Source organism: Corythoichthys intestinalis, chromosome 9 (assembly GCF_030265065.1).
Source record: "Corythoichthys intestinalis isolate RoL2023-P3 chromosome 9, ASM3026506v1, whole genome shotgun sequence".
In the NCBI taxonomy this organism is placed as follows: Eukaryota; Metazoa; Chordata; class Actinopteri; order Syngnathiformes; family Syngnathidae; genus Corythoichthys; species Corythoichthys intestinalis.
In genome coordinates this window covers 46768-64351 of record NC_080403.1, presented here as the reverse complement: position 1 = coordinate 64351, position 17584 = coordinate 46768, and the positions used below count along the sequence as shown (strand labels likewise).

General features: G+C 38.6%; 1 protein-coding gene across 1 annotated transcript in view; it reads right to left on the bottom strand.

The window, feature by feature from the left end:
• Window positions 1–8736, bottom strand: part of acad9 (acyl-CoA dehydrogenase family, member 9) — a 93376-nt gene extending 84640 nt beyond the window's left edge. Inside the window, exons 1-4 of the mRNA XM_057845669.1 lie at window positions 8336–8736; window positions 8063–8156; window positions 5132–5233; window positions 662–768 (exon numbers count right to left, since the gene is read on the bottom strand). Coding sequence (XP_057701652.1) covers window positions 662–768; window positions 5132–5233; window positions 8063–8156; window positions 8336–8506 — 474 coding nt within the window. The 5' untranslated portion in view covers window positions 8507–8736. The remainder of the gene's footprint in view (window positions 1–661; window positions 769–5131; window positions 5234–8062; window positions 8157–8335) is intronic.
• Between the last annotated feature and the right edge of the window lie 8848 nt (window positions 8737–17584).

Sequence of the window (17584 nt, the reverse complement as noted above, 5' to 3'; positions counted from 1 at the left end):
AAAACATAAAGCCAAACCTACAATGGAATGGTTCAAAAATAAACGTACCCAGGTGTTAGAATGGCCAAGTCAAAGTCCAGACCTGAATCCAATCGAGAATCTGTGGAAAGAGCTGAAGATTGCTGTTCACAAACACTCTCCATCCAACCTCACTGAGCTCGAGCTGTTTTTCAAGGAAGAATGGGCAAGAATGTCAATCTCTCGATGTGCAAAACTGATAGAAACATACCCCAAGCGACTTGCAGCTGTAATTGGAGCAAAAGGTGGCGCTACAAAGTATTAACGCAAGGGGGCCGAATAATATTGCACGCCCCACTTTTCAGTTTTTTATTTGTTAAAAAAGTTAAAATTATCCAATAAATTTTGTTCCACTTCACGACTGTGTCCCACTTGTTGTTGATTCTTGACAAAAAATTTAAATTTTATATCTTTATGTTTGAAGCCTGAAATGTGGCGAAAGGTTGCAAGGTTCAAGGGGGCCGAATACTTTTGCAAGGCACTGTATATGTTCCCAGTCTGCCCAAACTTTCCATCCCCACTGTCACTACATCTTTTATTAACCTGTCCATTTTTTTTAATGGCCTGGCCAACATGTAAGTGTTCGACTTCGATTCCTGAAGAAGACGACAAAATGAAGCATGAAACAACATTTAATATGTACCTTCAGTCCAATTGCTTGATGTGCAGCCAGTGTCACAGCAATAGAGGCATCTAAAGATATTATTTCTGCTAGTCGTGCATACATGGTGTTGGATAATCCCAGACCTCCTGAAAACACAACCCAAACAATAAAGGACGATTATTCAAAGTTCTGAAAGCCGACTAGCTCTTACAATCGAACAAGTAGTACACACGTGAAAATATTATGCATGCACAAAAGGCTGCTGTTGCATTAAAGGGAACCCTGAGTAAAATGACATGTTGGTTCTATATATACTAGGGCTGTCAAACGATTAAAATTTTTAATAGAGTTAATAACAGCTTAAAAATTTATCGTAATTAATCGCAATTAATCGCAATTCAAACCATCTATAAAATATGCCATATTTTTCTGTAAATTATATATATATTCTGTCAAATAAATTGTTGGAATGGAAAGATAAGACACAAGATGGATATATACATTCAACATACGGTACAAAAGGACTGTAGTGGGCATTTCACTCTACTGTCATTTAAATCTGTCTATGCTGTCCTCATTCCGAAGCGTCTACTTCTTCCAAAGCTAGACAGCTAGTGAACGACGCCTTAATAATTAGACTTCTTCCTTTTTCATCTGATTTATTAATAAAATGGCCTCAAACCATTGTCCTCTTTAGACCGTCGTAAAACTACAAAAAAAAAAGCTACACAAGCATTGCATTAGCAACAACGTTAGCTTAGCACGCTATACAGGTTCACTAAACATAAACAAAAAGCATCTCATACAAAAAATATAACATTTCGCTTACTAACATAATATGTACATTCTTTACAACAACCATACTTACGGACAAATCTTGTCCAAGGATCATATAAGCACAACATTATCAGCCCGAGACGTCGTGCAGCCATAATGAACTGGAAAGAAAACAATAAACCATGTCGCAAAGCGACCACAAGAGTTCGCTGTTGGACAGCACAAAAACTCTTGCTGTAAAACTTACTAAAAGGCAGAATACTTTCTGAGCGGGACATGTGCGTTAATTGCGTCAAATATTTTAACGTGATGAATTTAAAAAATTAATTACCGCGCGTTAACGCGATAATTTTGACAGCCCTAATATATACATATATTCATATATTTGTACGATAATGACTTTTTAACCGATAACTCGATATTGTGAAAACTCCAAAAATCTGATACGGATATATGCGGTTATTAGAGGCGTACGAAATTTCCGATTCTTAGATTATTCGCGATTCGGCCGTGGAAGATTCGAGAACGATTCACAAACATCCAAATTCCGATTATTGAATTATACCAGGTAAAACGGAAGTAAAACACAGTCAGCGCGGTCTTTGGGACGCGCAATGAGGAATGGACTGAGAGTAAATATCATTTTCAACTCATGCCGCTAGATAAAAAAAAAAACAATCATACCTGACTGCGGCCGACAGCTGCAACAAACAACGCCCAGTTGCTAGTTGCTACAAACATACGGCTACAGTAGATATCATATATATGTAGAATTAGATGCAAAATGACAGACGAAGGCGGCGTTAGAACAAATATTATTGAACCGAGATGCGAAATGATAGACTTACCGGCGTTAGTAAACAGCCGCCATTTTAAAGCAGTACTAAAGCAGTGACTTCTCTAGAAGGCTCTGTTGTAGCGAACCTAATTAACTTATTATCTTAAATGCTCCTAAATCGGCAGAATCTTGTCTTGAATCCATCTTTAAATGATGAAATAGTTTTAAAACTTTGACAAAAGTAGACAGAAGGGAAATAATGGAGTAACGGGAGCAATTTTAACAACTAACAGTTGATTCACAACATTAAATTAATTGAATGTAGTTTAAAGCTGCTGATACAGAATGGGGACTGTAGTATTTTATTTACTGTTATTTTTGTATATTTGTTTACTGTTATATGCTAACTTGGTACTGAAACAGTAGTTTGGTTTAGCCTGAGAGGATTTTTGAACAATTTTGGAACCAATGTACAAAACATATATTTATTAAAAAAAAAAAAAAAACGGACGGGGGTGCATCAATAATCGTTTTATTATCGAATCGGAGCCTCTGAATCGTAATCGAATCGTTAGGTTCCCAAAGATTCCCAGCTCTAGCGGTCATAGACCTAACATATTATGGCTAACTGTATTGAATTGTGAGACCCCACTGGACGCTTAATTAATGATAAATGTAGCAACTTCAAGGTTTTCCAAATAAACATTCTTTGAAAATTAAGAGTACAACTGAAGTCATGGAAAAAGTGCCTATATTGCACCACCATAAATTTATTTTTGAAATCAAAATTGTGCAAACATCAGTTTTTTGGGGGGATCAAGTGCAAATGCAAAGTGCCAATATGGCACTTATTCTATCCTCAATGTGTGTGGGGTTACAAAAATCAACAGATAGCGAACAAATCAGACTCTAAAGAGAAGTCAGATGCTGGAGTAAAGTTGAATTGGCTTTACTGTGGTCATGTTTCTCTTAACAAGAGCACCGATAGTAGACATGTACCGATTAACGGTTTCAAGGTATGCCGTGGTATGAAAACGTCAAACCCTGACCCTAACCACAAAAATTTTCCATCATACCGTCCCTTCGGTATTAGCTATTTTTTATATCTCAAAAATGCATGGAGAAATTCTTTGCCTGCAGCTGCAAGGCTCAACCCTCCCCCACCGGTTGTTGCTCAGTGTCAGGAGTCAGCTGTGCTACATGATGGCTGCAGGAGGTGAAACTCCTAACTTTTTCCTCCAACGAAGAAAACAAAATTGCTGGTATGGGAATTGAAGGGAAAAGGTACCGTTCTCTCACACACACCATATAATTGTTTGCATTAGTCTAACACATTCATTTAACTATAGTTTAGGCAGACTTCACTCAGTGGCCTTGACACAGTAAAGTTAATCACCTTATCGGGGCTCCTGAGGGGGAAATCAAAAAATGGTACCGTTTCTCGCAGGCACCGTCTAACTGTTTGCATTACTCGAACACACGGAATACAAGTAATCAGGGAATAGTATCATTTCTCATATTTACTGTGGGACTGTACTGCTCTGACACACCTAGTGTAGAATAGATAGCACACCATAGGTCAATGAAAAGAAGCAGAATAAATACATAACGCCATCTTATCATAGAAGCCCAACGTGTGCGCCACGAGCAAGATTGACGCACCAAAACTTGCAAATCAGTTCTGCAAGGACAAAGCGCTCTTTGTCCGACAACAAGTAGAGCCAGCCCGGATAACAAAGTTGATAGCAGGCGCTTGGGACGTCAAGACCAGCGTCGGTCCCTGTGGCAACCACATCCCATCCACGCACGAACCTAAACAGCCCGAAACCGGCCAGAGAGGGATGATCCCAAAGCAACGCCCGGACACACCTTCAGCCGGCCCACTACATCACAGACTTAAAAACACTGGACACTGAGATAACACAGATTTTTGCTGCTCAGAAACATGTAGCCTTGTTTTGGATCCAGAATTGTCCCTCCGTCATCTGTTTTTGCCTTGTTTTTGACCATTGTCGACGAATAAATTGTCAACCTGCTTTTGGCGAGTCTTTTTCAAACTTTTGGAACATGGAGTCAGTACAAAGGGTTAACATCCGAGATGAACGCGCGAAATTCTGCCTTCCCGGTTGGCGCGCGCGAACGCAGCATCGGCAGAGCGGCACTTTGTTCGGCTGTCGCTGTTTCCATGCGGCTTGTCTGGGTAGGCGAATTTCAACAGTTGGCACAAATCTTTTTTTTAACTTTTTAAACATGTTTTCCCTCTTTGGCTCTCAATTTTATCTTAAATAGTTAAACAAGGACTGGAAAATTCCCAGCTTCAATTCTAACCTCCCCTTATAATTAATTTTGGCAAAAACCCAGCGGATGCCGTCGAGGACCCCATGTTGCAAATAGGGGCCACCGACGGCCCGCACTCCTTATTTTGAACACAGTGTTCTTTTCTAGTCAGATTGCGCAACTCTAGGCACCATGCTTTGGCTACAGAAAAGTTACAGACAGCTGCGGCTTAGAGGAGGAAGGCCAACCGACATGTAAAACATGTTTGTATAAGGTGGCTGCCGAAGAGGCAATACCTCGAATGTGATTTCGCTTTTATACAAAATTAAAGGTTATTAAACACTGTCATCAACGTTTCCCACCAGCTACGAGAGTTAACCCTAGCGTGTTTAGTGTGTCTAGCGGTGGTAAAATGTGTGTTTTTTCCTTCTGGCAACTGTCTGTGTTGAGAAAGAGAGTGTGTGTATAACCTGCTGTCGAACATCGATTATCAAATTCATTGGCAACTAATTTATTAATCCATTTAATCGATTTGTTGTTGCAGCCTTAGTTTATATTACCCAGATAAAATTTAATGCAAGAAAAACCATTTATCGCCCCCAACTTACAAATCAGCACATGTAAATTCTCAAACTAAGGTAAGCAGTGTGTGATCTGGAAATCTTTCTCCAACTTACCATATAGCTCTGGAATCTGAATTCCAAAAAGTCCAAGTTCTTTTAAGCCATTCAACGTTTCAGTGGGTATTTTGGCTTCACGATCTATCTTTGCCGAGTCAACTATGGCATAAGGACACAAAGCCTCGCGTTATTAAGTTGTAAGGTAAAATACAAGTGAATGTGGAAAAAAAATTGTACCATTTTCAATTGCCCTTCCATAGAAAATACGTGAAAAATCTTTGGACTGAGCTTGAATGTTGAAACTACGATTATGGCGCTTGATGATTAATGATGTAAAAAAAACAGCTGCTGTCTATCATAGAATTTGTAAGTGCAAAACCTGGAAGTTTGTACTTGTACTAGGGTCGCAAAAAAAAAAAAAAAAAAAAAAAAAAAAAAAAAAAAAAAACCGAACAAAAATGGATTACTTTGATAGTTGATAAATCTACACTGATGGTGTAATGGTGCATTCACCTAACTTTGACAAAGGCGGCAAATAGGGAATGGGACGTACTACGTCATTGTTTGGACGCGCCTCCATGCTGGCAATATGATTCACTTCCGGGTCGGCAGACTCAATGCGGATTGTAACGTGTGGTCGTGCTAAGCTAACTCTTTCGGTGTTTTAGAAAGAAATTATGGGTGTGTATTGTTGTGTTACCGGGTGCAACAGCTTCTCCTACGACTAAAAAAAGGGCGAGGAAAACTGGACTCACTTTTCACCGTTTTCCTGCATGGAGGACCAAATATCAGATCACGAAGGCATGACTGATGGCTGGATTGCAGCGGTTCGTCGGAAAAGCATTTCTTATGATCATATTTCTGCTGGAATGAGAGTATTCCCCTCATCTCTACTCTTGTAAGTTGAACGATTTATCCGTTTTGGTTTCAATACGTTTTTTTTTTTTTTTTTTTTTTACTGTTGTGTAAATCTGCCTCGGTAGCAATGCTAACCTACTCCTCCTCCTCACCTACCTGTTGTGTTACTAGGAAAACCTGCATATGAAATGCTGACAACACATCCCGATTGGTCACCATATCTCTTCTTGGGTTATTCTGAGGTCAAGCGCACCACATCGGAGCGTTATGAGAGGTTGGAAAGGCGAAGAGTGCACGCTGAAACTTCAGTTTGCTCTGCTCTTACAAACACGATCCCAAGTGTTGTTGTGAAAAGTCAATAAAATATGAATACCAAAACATGACTTGAACAACTTCTTGACAAACTGTAACTGCTTGTTGTTTACTTCAGGTCTTCATAATAAACAGGTGTAATAATTACAAAGTCAGGTGACTTAATTTTGTTATTCTATTTGGAATATGCATTGACAATTTTTGGACAGCGTTGTAGACAAGAACTGGGACTGATAAGTTGCAATAGATTTATTTCAAGTAATGCAATTTCTCCAATACGATATTTTAATTGACAGTTTAAAATCTTTAAATTAGTGCAAACAAGGCCCACCCTCTGACGGTGGCAGCAAATATATAATTATAAGTAATACACAAATACAAGATCACAATAAACGTGTCTTTGTCAAAGCAGTTTAAAACACTATTTACTGGCCTTGGGTAAATTGCCAGACAGGATAAATATGTGCTTTAAAGTTCTTGCATTTCCATTTTAAGTATTGCAAGTACTAGTCTCCAACACAGTATTTGAACTGACAGTTTAAAATCCTTTTAGTACAAAATGGCCCACACTCTGGCAGGGGACAGCAAATATTATAATACATAATACATTATAAAAAGCTATATACTATATAAATACAAGATCACAACAAAACCTGTATTTTTTCAAAGCAGTTAAAAAACATCCAGTGGCCTTAGGTAAATAAAGGTGTAAAAATATGTACTTTACAGTTCTTGCATTTCTATTTTAGGTATTGCAACTTTTCCAACACTATTTGAATTGACAGTCTAAAGTCTCCATAAGTGCAAATAAGAATATTATAATTTAAAAATAATAATAGAATATATAAATTCAACATTACAATGAAACGTGTCTTTGTCAAAGTGGTTTTAAAAAAAATAATAATAATAATACGTCACTGGCCATAGTTAAATAGCCAGGCAGAATAAATATGTGCATTACAGTTCTTGCATTTTCACAAGTTAAAAGCCCGCAGTTCATCGACGAGAAGGGCAGACCCAGATGGCGTCTGCAGCAGGGGCTTGTTTGAGTCCGACACAGGACAAATGGAACCACTCCATTGAACAAATTTTCTTTGTCAAATGATCCAAGAAGAGAGATGGTGACAAATCGGGATGTGTTGTCAGCAGGTTTACCTAGGAACACAACAGGTAGGTGAGTCGTAGTAGGCGAGCATTGCTACCGAGGCAGATTTACACAACGGTGTAAAAAAAGAAAAACGTATTGAAACCAAAAGTGGATAAATCGTTCAACTTACAAGAGTAGAGATGACAGGAACACACTCTCATTCCAGCAGAAATATGATCATAAGAAATGCTTTTCCGACGAACCGCTGCAATCCAGCCATCCGTCGTACCTTCGTGATCTGATATTTGGTCCTCCATGCAGGAAAACGGTGAAAAGTGAGTCCATTTTTCCTAACCCCTTTTTTTTGTCGTAGGAGATGCTGTTGCACCCGGTAACGCAACAATAAGCACCCATATTTTCTTTCTAAAACACCGAAAGAGTTAGCTTAGCACTACCACACGTTACAATCCGCATTGACTCTGCCGAACCGGAAGTAAATCATATTGCCAGCATGGAGGCGCGTCCAAACAGTGACGTAGTACGTCCCATTCCCTATTCCCACTTCCCACTTAGCGGCAGTGTGATTGTGGGTGCGAATGTTTGTCTGTCTGTGTGTGTGTGTGCCCTACATCTGACTGCCAACCAGGTAATAAAAACACATGGCTAAAATGAAATGTGATCTACAGATGCATATCTAAAACAACTGTTGTATCAATCAAGTTCCCCCTCACCTTTCTCACTGAAGAATTTTTCCACTGGAACCACAAACTGGTTTATCTCCTCCAATTCTTCAATTCCAATGTCTGGATAGGGAAATACTACATCCTGAGGGAGAAAAGTGGTCTCGGCATGAAAGAATACATATATATAATATAATACAGGACTCACTCCGACCTAAAGACATGAGTGCCATACTTCTGCATCGTTTGATGGGAAATTAATTACGGAGGTAAATGGCAATTATTCGGTTTCACTTTGATATCTTGAACTAATGTTGATATTACCTTATTTATCTGACCGAGGAACAAGTCTTTGGCGAACGCGAGCTGTCGCGACTGAGTTTTAATTGACCTCTGAAGTGGGTAACAATAGACATATTTCGGCCATACAAGGCGTAGGAGCCGTTTTCGTTTCGGAAAACAACTCGAGAGAGCGAGTATTCTAGTAATATTCATAATTCGTTGGGCAAAGAGACGCTATGAATATGACGAAAGCAATGACTTTGGGAAACAAATAACATTTCAAACGATTCTGGACTCATCTCGTTTCGCCATTTCCTCGCTCTGTGCTCCACCTCCCAAGTGCCATTTGCAGTCAAGGGGACAGGCAAGAAGGTAAAAGAGCAGTGTAGTGGGTCTGAAGTCTGAAGAATTGAGACGATGTTATTTTCTTCTTCTTCTTCTTTCAGGTTTAATGGCGGTTGCCTTAAAACAAAAGAGCATTAGCGCCACCAACTGTTACGAGCACATAAGTATGCAGGACCAAAGCTGCTAAATTAAAAATAAATAAATAAAAGTGAAAACAAAAACAACTATAAACACAAACAGAAATAAATCTGATCAAAATGAATAAAAATAAAAATGGAATAAATACATAAATTAATCAAAGTAAAAACAAAATGAATATAAATGCAAATATAAGATTAAAAAATAATCTAATAATGTTCTTTCCAGTGGCCTATACTACGAAGCCAGTTTTCTGGCTTAGCAGGGTAATTTCGAGAGTAACTTCATCACGTGCAACCTAAGTTCGCAGCTAAGCGAGACTACGAAAGGTGGATATGTTGGAACCGAGAAGTGTTGCCATGGCAACACACGCCACACGACAAACCTGGTCGTCTCAGAGTTAGATCTTGCTTAACCCCAAAATTCTAATTAACCACGCTATATTTAAACAGCACTCCTCCGCAGACATGTCCTCCTGACAATGACAGCGTACCTGGCGACATTGGCACGCGGATTGTGAGGGGCTCTCTTCGGAGGGCACGGGTTTTTGGAGACCGCCAGAATCCGCTGGCGTACCCGGAAGATGTTCTCCATGAACGGGAGAACCGAGAATGTGTTCCAATCAGCGGTAAATTCAGTTTTAAATGACCAAAAACACATCGACACAAGTCATTGACAACAGTCTGTCTCACGCAAGCCATGTTGAATAAACTTCTCCGTTCTCTGCTCGCACTGGAGTTTCTTGTCGCTTTGCCAACGTCACGTCCGCCCGTCGCTGATTGGTCCACTCCACTGTCTGTTTGCTGTGGCTTGCTCCGCCCTGGGAATTTGATCTGCGGGAAGGTTGCCAGACTCTATCGCTGGAATGAATGATTTTCAGCTGAGGGAATTCTTTACCTGTGCCAACTGATCGAGGCGGACGTCACTATAATGTAACCCGCCGAAGTCAGGCCCTCACAAACGGGCAGATTGTGTGCCTCTCCGTGCGCTCTTTGGCCAGGGACAATATATGCATTCCAATGGTGATGCTGAATATCTGCGTAAGAACACTGTATGCCGTGCGATTCGAAGTGGGGTATGGAAGCGCTTCAAATTGAACGTTGAAATTGCTGAATGTAAACGAATGCAGAGCTTTGCTCTCATATACAAGAAATATATTTAGCGGACTTTTCCAGCGTTATTTCGTTGTGTAAATGAGTTAATAATAATCATAGAAATATGAAGACTATGTAAACATTGAGAAAACTTGCATTTTTTTCTGCCAACTCGAAGAGATTAAATTAAATGTCAAATCCACTGATAGGACAGACGCACAAATATAAAAGATATAAATGTTTATTGAATACTCACCTTACAGTCTTGTTTAACTGTGAAAATTCGTTACAAAAGACGGGCTTGAATTTACGCAACAACGCATGGCATCCCCGCATTTCCTTCTTCTCCTGAGTCCTCACAAAGATAACATAAAATTATGGGGGGGGGGGGGGGGGGGGGGGACGGGTCGGGCTCGGGCCTGCAAATCAAGTTAATTGATCGGGCTCGGGTCGGGCTTGATTTTTTAGGCCCAAACTAAGGAAAAAAAAAAAGGACATACGTATTCATACAGTCAATGGGACTAAACATATAATTATCCTGCTTCATGTGGTGATGCGCGATAAATTATTTTTTTTACTGTTAACGTACCAAATCTTATTTTATTGTCCTGACAGCAGGCTTTATTTCTTTGCATGGGCATAAGTAAACTGGCATATTGACGCATTCACAAATCACACGATCTGTAAATTCGCTGTCAACAGACCCGTTGCGCTCTACTCGCTGAAACGATGTTCGATTTTATGGAGATAGAATAGTGCCAAAAGAAGTGAGGTTGTAAAATGAAAATTCTTCCTGTAAAATGACCATTTTTAACTAAAAAACACTTGTATTACCGACTTTTTCCTTTTGTAATAAACATGAAAAAAACACAATGTAAAAAATACATTATACAAGTGTTTTTTTTCCAATTACAAGTGATTTTTTTTGTTCTACGGGTGTTTTTTCTTAGCTACAGGTTAAAAAGTTTTGTCTCACCCTTGTCGCGTTTTATGAGACAAAAAAAATACTCGTAACCTAGTTTTAAAATAAAAACATACCTGTAAAATGACTCATCTTAACTAAAAAACACTTGTATTTTAACTAAAAAAACACTTGTATTTCCAAATTTTTTCGTTGTGAAATAAACATGAAAAAACAATATTATAAAATTTCTTCAAGTGTTTTTTTTCCTCATTTACAAGTGATTTTTTTTGTTCTACGGGTGTTTTTTCTTAGCTACAGGTTAAAAAGTTTTGTCTCACCCTTGTCGCGTTTTATGAGACAAAAAAAATACTTGTAACCTAGTTTTAAAATAAAAACATACCTGTAAAATGACTCATCTTAACTAAAAAACACTTGTATTTTAACTAAAAAAACACTTGTATTTCCAAATTTTTCGTTGTGAAATAAACATGAAAAAACAATATTAAAAAATTTCTTCAAGTGTTTTTTTCCCCCATTTACAAGTGATTTTTTTATTTTTCTACAGGTGTTTTTTTCTTTGCTACAGGTGAAAAAGTTTCGTCTCACCCCTTGTGGCGTTTTCTGAGACAAAAGTCACTTGTAACCAAAGATGAAAAAATCTACTTGTACATCGAAATAATATGTTGTAAAACACAAAAATATCATTCCAAGTCGTGGTCAAAAGAAGACGTTAGTTAAGAAAGAACACAATCTAGTGAATAGTTCTTCGGGTGTTTTATCTTTAATAATCTACAAGTGTTTTCTGAGCATGTACAACTAAATTTCGGCCCAAGCATGTGATGTGAGGCAAAATTCAGACCAATCGGAACGGCGATTGTTCAGTAGTGACGGGATCTGTCGTTCACTTGAGTAAACGAATCCATTCCGGATCGTTCAGTAAAAAGATTCGTTCAAACGAATCGTTCAACGAATCGTTCGCCCCCCTCATCTCCCTCCCCGTCCAAATGAATCGTTCGGTTACTGAACGGGAAGTGACGTTACCGAACGAATCACCAAAGACCGCTTCGCAGTATAACTGAACGGGAAGTGACATTGCTTGGTCCCTCCCTCTCTTGCACATTGACCACTCGTCGTAGTTTCAATAATGAGTGACAGGCAATATCATTCTGCTTTCACAGACAGCCTCGTCTCCCTCCCTCCCGCTGCTGCAAAAGCGAGGGAGAACTTTCGCGTCGTCTGTCCTAGTTCTATGGGCTCAAAATCATGGCTCGTGCTTGCATTTCGATTTAGGACACGGTTAAACATTTTCCTTTTGTGGGAGGAGTGGGGGTTTGGGGTCGGGGGCGCACGGACTTTCTTTAGCATGTTCTCGATCACATATACAATGCTGCTGCTAGCCTGCTATCAGCCAACGCAGCATGCTTGCTGTCACGAAAATAAAAATACATCGAAAGTTTAATTTCTAAATGGAACGACCAACACATCATATTTACCTCTCGCTCTGTTGTATTTTTGTTTTCATGCTCATCACTATTATTTTTAGTCACTATTGTTAAAACTATAAGTGTAAATAGCTAGTTTTCGAATGTGCTGCTCTGAAAGACAATACTGCATTTTGATATTTGACAGTTTAATTGCAAATCAGTATTAAGATGATCGTATTGAATTTTTGCACTGGTATTAATAAATAAAATAATCCGGTCAGCTCCCCTGTCGTCCCCGCATCTCAGATCGTCAAATGCTGACGAGAAATGGCTGTTTGCTCTTTACGATGTCGCCTTTCTACCCTTATTAGTCTGTTAAGAAAAATGTAGACATATTGCGACATCTCCCGTGTCCGCGTGCGTTGTTTTGGGGCGCTTGAGTAGTGCATGATGGACGGATTGACATAATTTGTCAAACCAACCAACACCTGACACGGGAAAAAAAAATAAAACACTCGGGAAAAAATGACATGTATATACAGTTTCATTGCAAATCAGTATTATGGTGATCGTATTGACGTTTTGCACTGGTATTAATAAATAAAATAATCCGGTCAGCTCCCCTGTCGTCCCCGCATCTCAGATCGTCAAATGCTGACGAGAAATAATTGTTTGCTCTTTACGATATCGCCTTTCTACTCTCATTAGTCTGTTAAGAAAAATGTAGACATATTGCGACATCTCCCGTGTCCATGTGCGTTGTTGTGGGGCGCTTGAGTAGCACATGATGGACGGATTGACATAATTTGTCAAACCAACCAACACCTGACACGGGAAAAAAAATAATAAAACACTTGGAAAAAATGGACATGTATATACCGTTTCATTGCAAATCAGTATTATGGTGATCATACTATTCTTTTTTTCTGTGCACATATGAGGTAAATATCGCTGCCATGAAGCCTCCATATAGTGACAGTTCTTTGCCCCCTTCATTGCTGTCACGCGACCGCAGCTCAGCTTTTGCTTGCCTCGTAGCTACCCGTGTTTTAAATTACTGTAAATTTGATAGTATGTCGTAATAGGTAGTCCCGAGTCTGTTGAGAAAAGTAGTACACTAAACCATGCTCGCTAGATTTGTGTGGTGTTTTTGTCTTTTTGAGCTGCATTTGATAGGCTCCACGTTAACAAATATGTGACAAAGTCCTTTCCTTTCATTTTTTGATTCGTTCACCGCATAGTCATTACTGGAAAGTCACGTTAGCAGCAAGCTAGGTCAGGAACCGGAGGACCGAGTCACTGAACGGGAAGTGACAAAACTCAGTCTTGCCCCCTTGCCTGCACGCTGGCTGCTTATTGGCCACACGTGGAAGTGAGTGACATACGCCCTGATTCTGTTTCCGGTCCCTCCCCTGCCCGCGATGAGGCTGGCGTCTGATTGGTCGTGTGCGATGTCAGAAGACGCTGTCGCTTGCTCAACGCCCTCCCACGCAGTGAACAAGCACCAACTTCATAGAACGAATCAGTGCAGATGGTGATTAGTTCGGTCTCGTTCACCCAAACAATTCGTTCAAAAAGAACGAATCGTTCGCGACCGATACAACACTATTGTTCAGGAGGAGGGCGGGACACACCATTGCCGACCTGCTCCTTCTTGCTTTATTCATCACGGCAGAGTACGACAGAAATGGCAGAGCACGCTCAGGTAAGAAGTTCCGTGGAATTAATGTTTTCTCATGAATGTCATTCAGTTAAAGATTTATCAAGCGTATATAATCATAATTCGTGTCAACATCAAGTGAATTTCGCCTTCCTAAGAAAGGCACGAAAATCGACGACGAGCCAATTATACGCTTGATAAATCTTTAACTGAATGACATTCATGAGAAAACATTAATTCCACGGAACTTCTTACCTGAGCGTGCTCTGCCATTTCTGTCGTACTCTGCCGTGATGAATAAAGCAAGAAGGAGCAGGTCGGCAATGGTGTGTCCCGCCCTCCTCCTGAACAATCGCCGTTCCGATTGGTCTGAATTTTGCCTCACATCACATGCTTGGGCCGAAATTTAGTTGTACATGCTCAGAAAACACTTGTAGATTATTAAAGATAAAACACCCGAAGAACTATTCACTAGATTGTGTTCTTTCTTAACTAACGTCTTCTTTTGACCACGACTTGGAATGATATTTTTGTGTTTTACAACATATTATTTCGATGTACAAGTAGATTTTTTCATCTTTGGTTACAAGTGACTTTTGTCTCAGAAAACGCCACAAGGGGTGAGACGAAACTTTTTCACCTGTAGCAAAGAAAAAAACACCTGTAGAAAAATAAAAAAATCACTTGTAAATGGGGGAAAAAAACACTTGAAGAAATTTTTTAATATTGTTTTTTCATGTTTATTTCACAACGAAAAATTTGGAAATACAAGTGTTTTTTTAGTTAAAATACAAGTGTTTTTTAGTTAAGATGAGTCATTTTACAGGTATGTTTTTATTTTAAAACTAGGTTACAAGTATTTTTTTTGTCTCATAAAACGCGACAAGGGTGAGACAAAACTTTTTAACCTGTAGCTAAGAAAAAACACCCGTAGAACAAAAAAAATCACTTGTAAATGAGGAAAAAAAACACTTGAAGAAATTTTATAATATTGTTTTTTCATGTTTATTTCACAACGAAAAAATTTGGAAATACAAGTGTTTTTTTAGTTAAAATACAAGTGTTTTTTAGTTAAGATGAGTCATTTTACAGGTATGTTTTTATTTTAAAACTAGGTTACGAGTATTTTTTTTGTCTCATAAAACGCGACAAGGGTGAGACAAAACTTTTTAACCTGTAGCTAAGAAAAAACACCCGTAGAACAAAAAAAATCACTTGTAATTGGAAAAAAAACACTTGTATAATGTATTTTTTACATTGTGTTTTTTTCATGTTTATTACAAAAGGAAAAAGTCGGTAATACAAGTGTTTTTTAGTTAAAAATGGTCATTTTACAGGAAGAATTTTCATTTTACAACCTCACTTCTTTTGGCACTATTCTATCTCCATAGATTTTCCGATATCGAATAAGATTTCTTTACAAAATAAAAAATTATGCCAAATAAAGTATTCGGAATGCCTGCTATTCAAACTTTTTTTCATTAGAACTGAAAATGCCAGTGAATTTAACTCTGTTAATACACACAGAAGAACTCCATGGGATTTTGAGCATTTTATTTATACACTTATACAGTGCCCTCCATAACTATTGTCACCCCTGAAAAAGATGTGTTTTTTAACTTCTAATAATTTTTTTAAATTCAAATAATATGGGACCTTAATGGAAAAAAAGAGAAAAATCCAACCTTCAATACAAGTGCATTCATTCAGTAGGGAAAAAATCCCACATAAAGAAAAAAAATATTTGACATCAAATAATGTGTGTCACAATTATTAGCACCCCTGGTGTTAATACTTTGTACAACCCCCTTTTGCCAACAAAACAAGGTCTGGGGACTGAGATGGCCATTCGAGGAGCTTGATTTTGTGTCTGGTGAACCATTTCTGTGTAGATTTGGCCATATGTTTAAGGTCATTGTCTTGCTGAAAGACCCAGTGACGACCCATCTTCAGCTTTCGGTCAGGGGGCAACAGATTTTGATTTAAAATGTCCTGGTATTTCAAAGCATTCATGATGCCATGCACCCTAACAAGGTTTCCAGGGCCTTTGGAAGCGAAACAGCCCCACAGCATCACTGACCCACCCCCATAATTCAAAGTGGGTATGAGGTGCTTTTCAGCATGCGCATCTTTCGTGGCACGCTAGACCCACTCATAATATATGGGACACACGGTCCCAGTTGAAGCCTGGGACCGTGTGTATTTTTGTGTGGGACCAAGATTGAGCTTTTTGGCAACAAACACTCTAAGTGGGTCTGGCACACATTATTTGATGTCAAATAATTATTTCTTTATGTGGGATTTTTCCCCCACTGAATGAATGCACTTGTAATGAAGGTTGAATTTTTCTCTTTTTTTCCATTAAGGTCCCATATTATTTAAATTAAAAAGAATATTACAAGCTAAAAAACACATCTTTTTCAGGGGTGCCAATAATTATGGAGGGCACTGTACATACTTAACTGAAGCGATAATAAAAGCAGAAAGTGAATATACCATTTAAAGGGCAACCTTTCCGGATTTTGGTGTAATTTTACGAATATAAACTTTGGACGAGTTCGTCAAAACAACCATGACATTATCAACACATAATTGTAAGGATAATTTGCGTTTTTTTAAGGTTTTTTGCACTCCGTTAATGGTCCCTTCGCAAACCCGGAAGTGTGACACAGATTCCCTGACGCAACAGAGAAGACTATCCACAGCTAGCATAGCGGCAACAACGATGTCAGTGAAATTTCCACCAAAGGTAACCATTTAGGATCGCTCTTTTGTGACGCTACTGATGGCAAAGGCTCCCAGGAAAGATGAACTACAATTAATCCCTACATGTTTGAACCTGAGGCGTCAGATGACGACTATTTGCTTGAGCAGATGTCGTCATGACGCCAATTGACAGCTCGACAATTCATGAATGGGAGAGTGAGTGGTAAGCCTAAATCCAGCATCGTGATTTTATTTGAGAGAATGCGATTAAAATGGTTGTATATTTTTCTATGCTCTCCACATAGGTAAAACTGGATATTGGTAATGGGACAGCTCCTACCGATCTAAATATTGTTAAGCTAGCCCAAATGTGGCTAAATGAATGATATGTTATTGATTTTTCAGAATAAATGACAAAACGATTTTATTTTCCAGGTGTTGCTGTAAACCATCAAGTAATTACCCTTCCAAGAGTATGCCTGTGTCGTCAGGAGATCCCAGACGTGAGAGCCAAACTTGAGGAGGCTGAAGGGGGCATGAATTACATTAAAAAATAAAACCATAAATTGTAAACAACATTGACATATTTTGTTGGCTGTTTATTGTATTCTATTGGTATATAATATATTGTATATATTACATTCTGAAAACACTATTCAATAGGCCACAATAATAAATGATACCAGATTTATGTTGAACCAGCATCAGCTTTCGCTGTCAGATTGTGACACAACATAGAAAGCTAAGTTATACCAAGCACACAGTGGCACACATCAAAGAACATAAATTTAGTAAGGAACATAAATTTAGTAAGCAACACAAAGTTAGGATAGCAACGGACTAGCGCAACATTGAAAAAGGATAATGGCAGTGGGAAATATGTATATACTCTTTTCTGTAGCATTAAGTGTTCTCTTTACAAAGATAAATCATTATTAAAATATGAAGGTAACTAGATTTTTGTTTTAAAAATTTTTACAGTATATATGACTAGTTTATGATTGCATGTCATCAAAATTT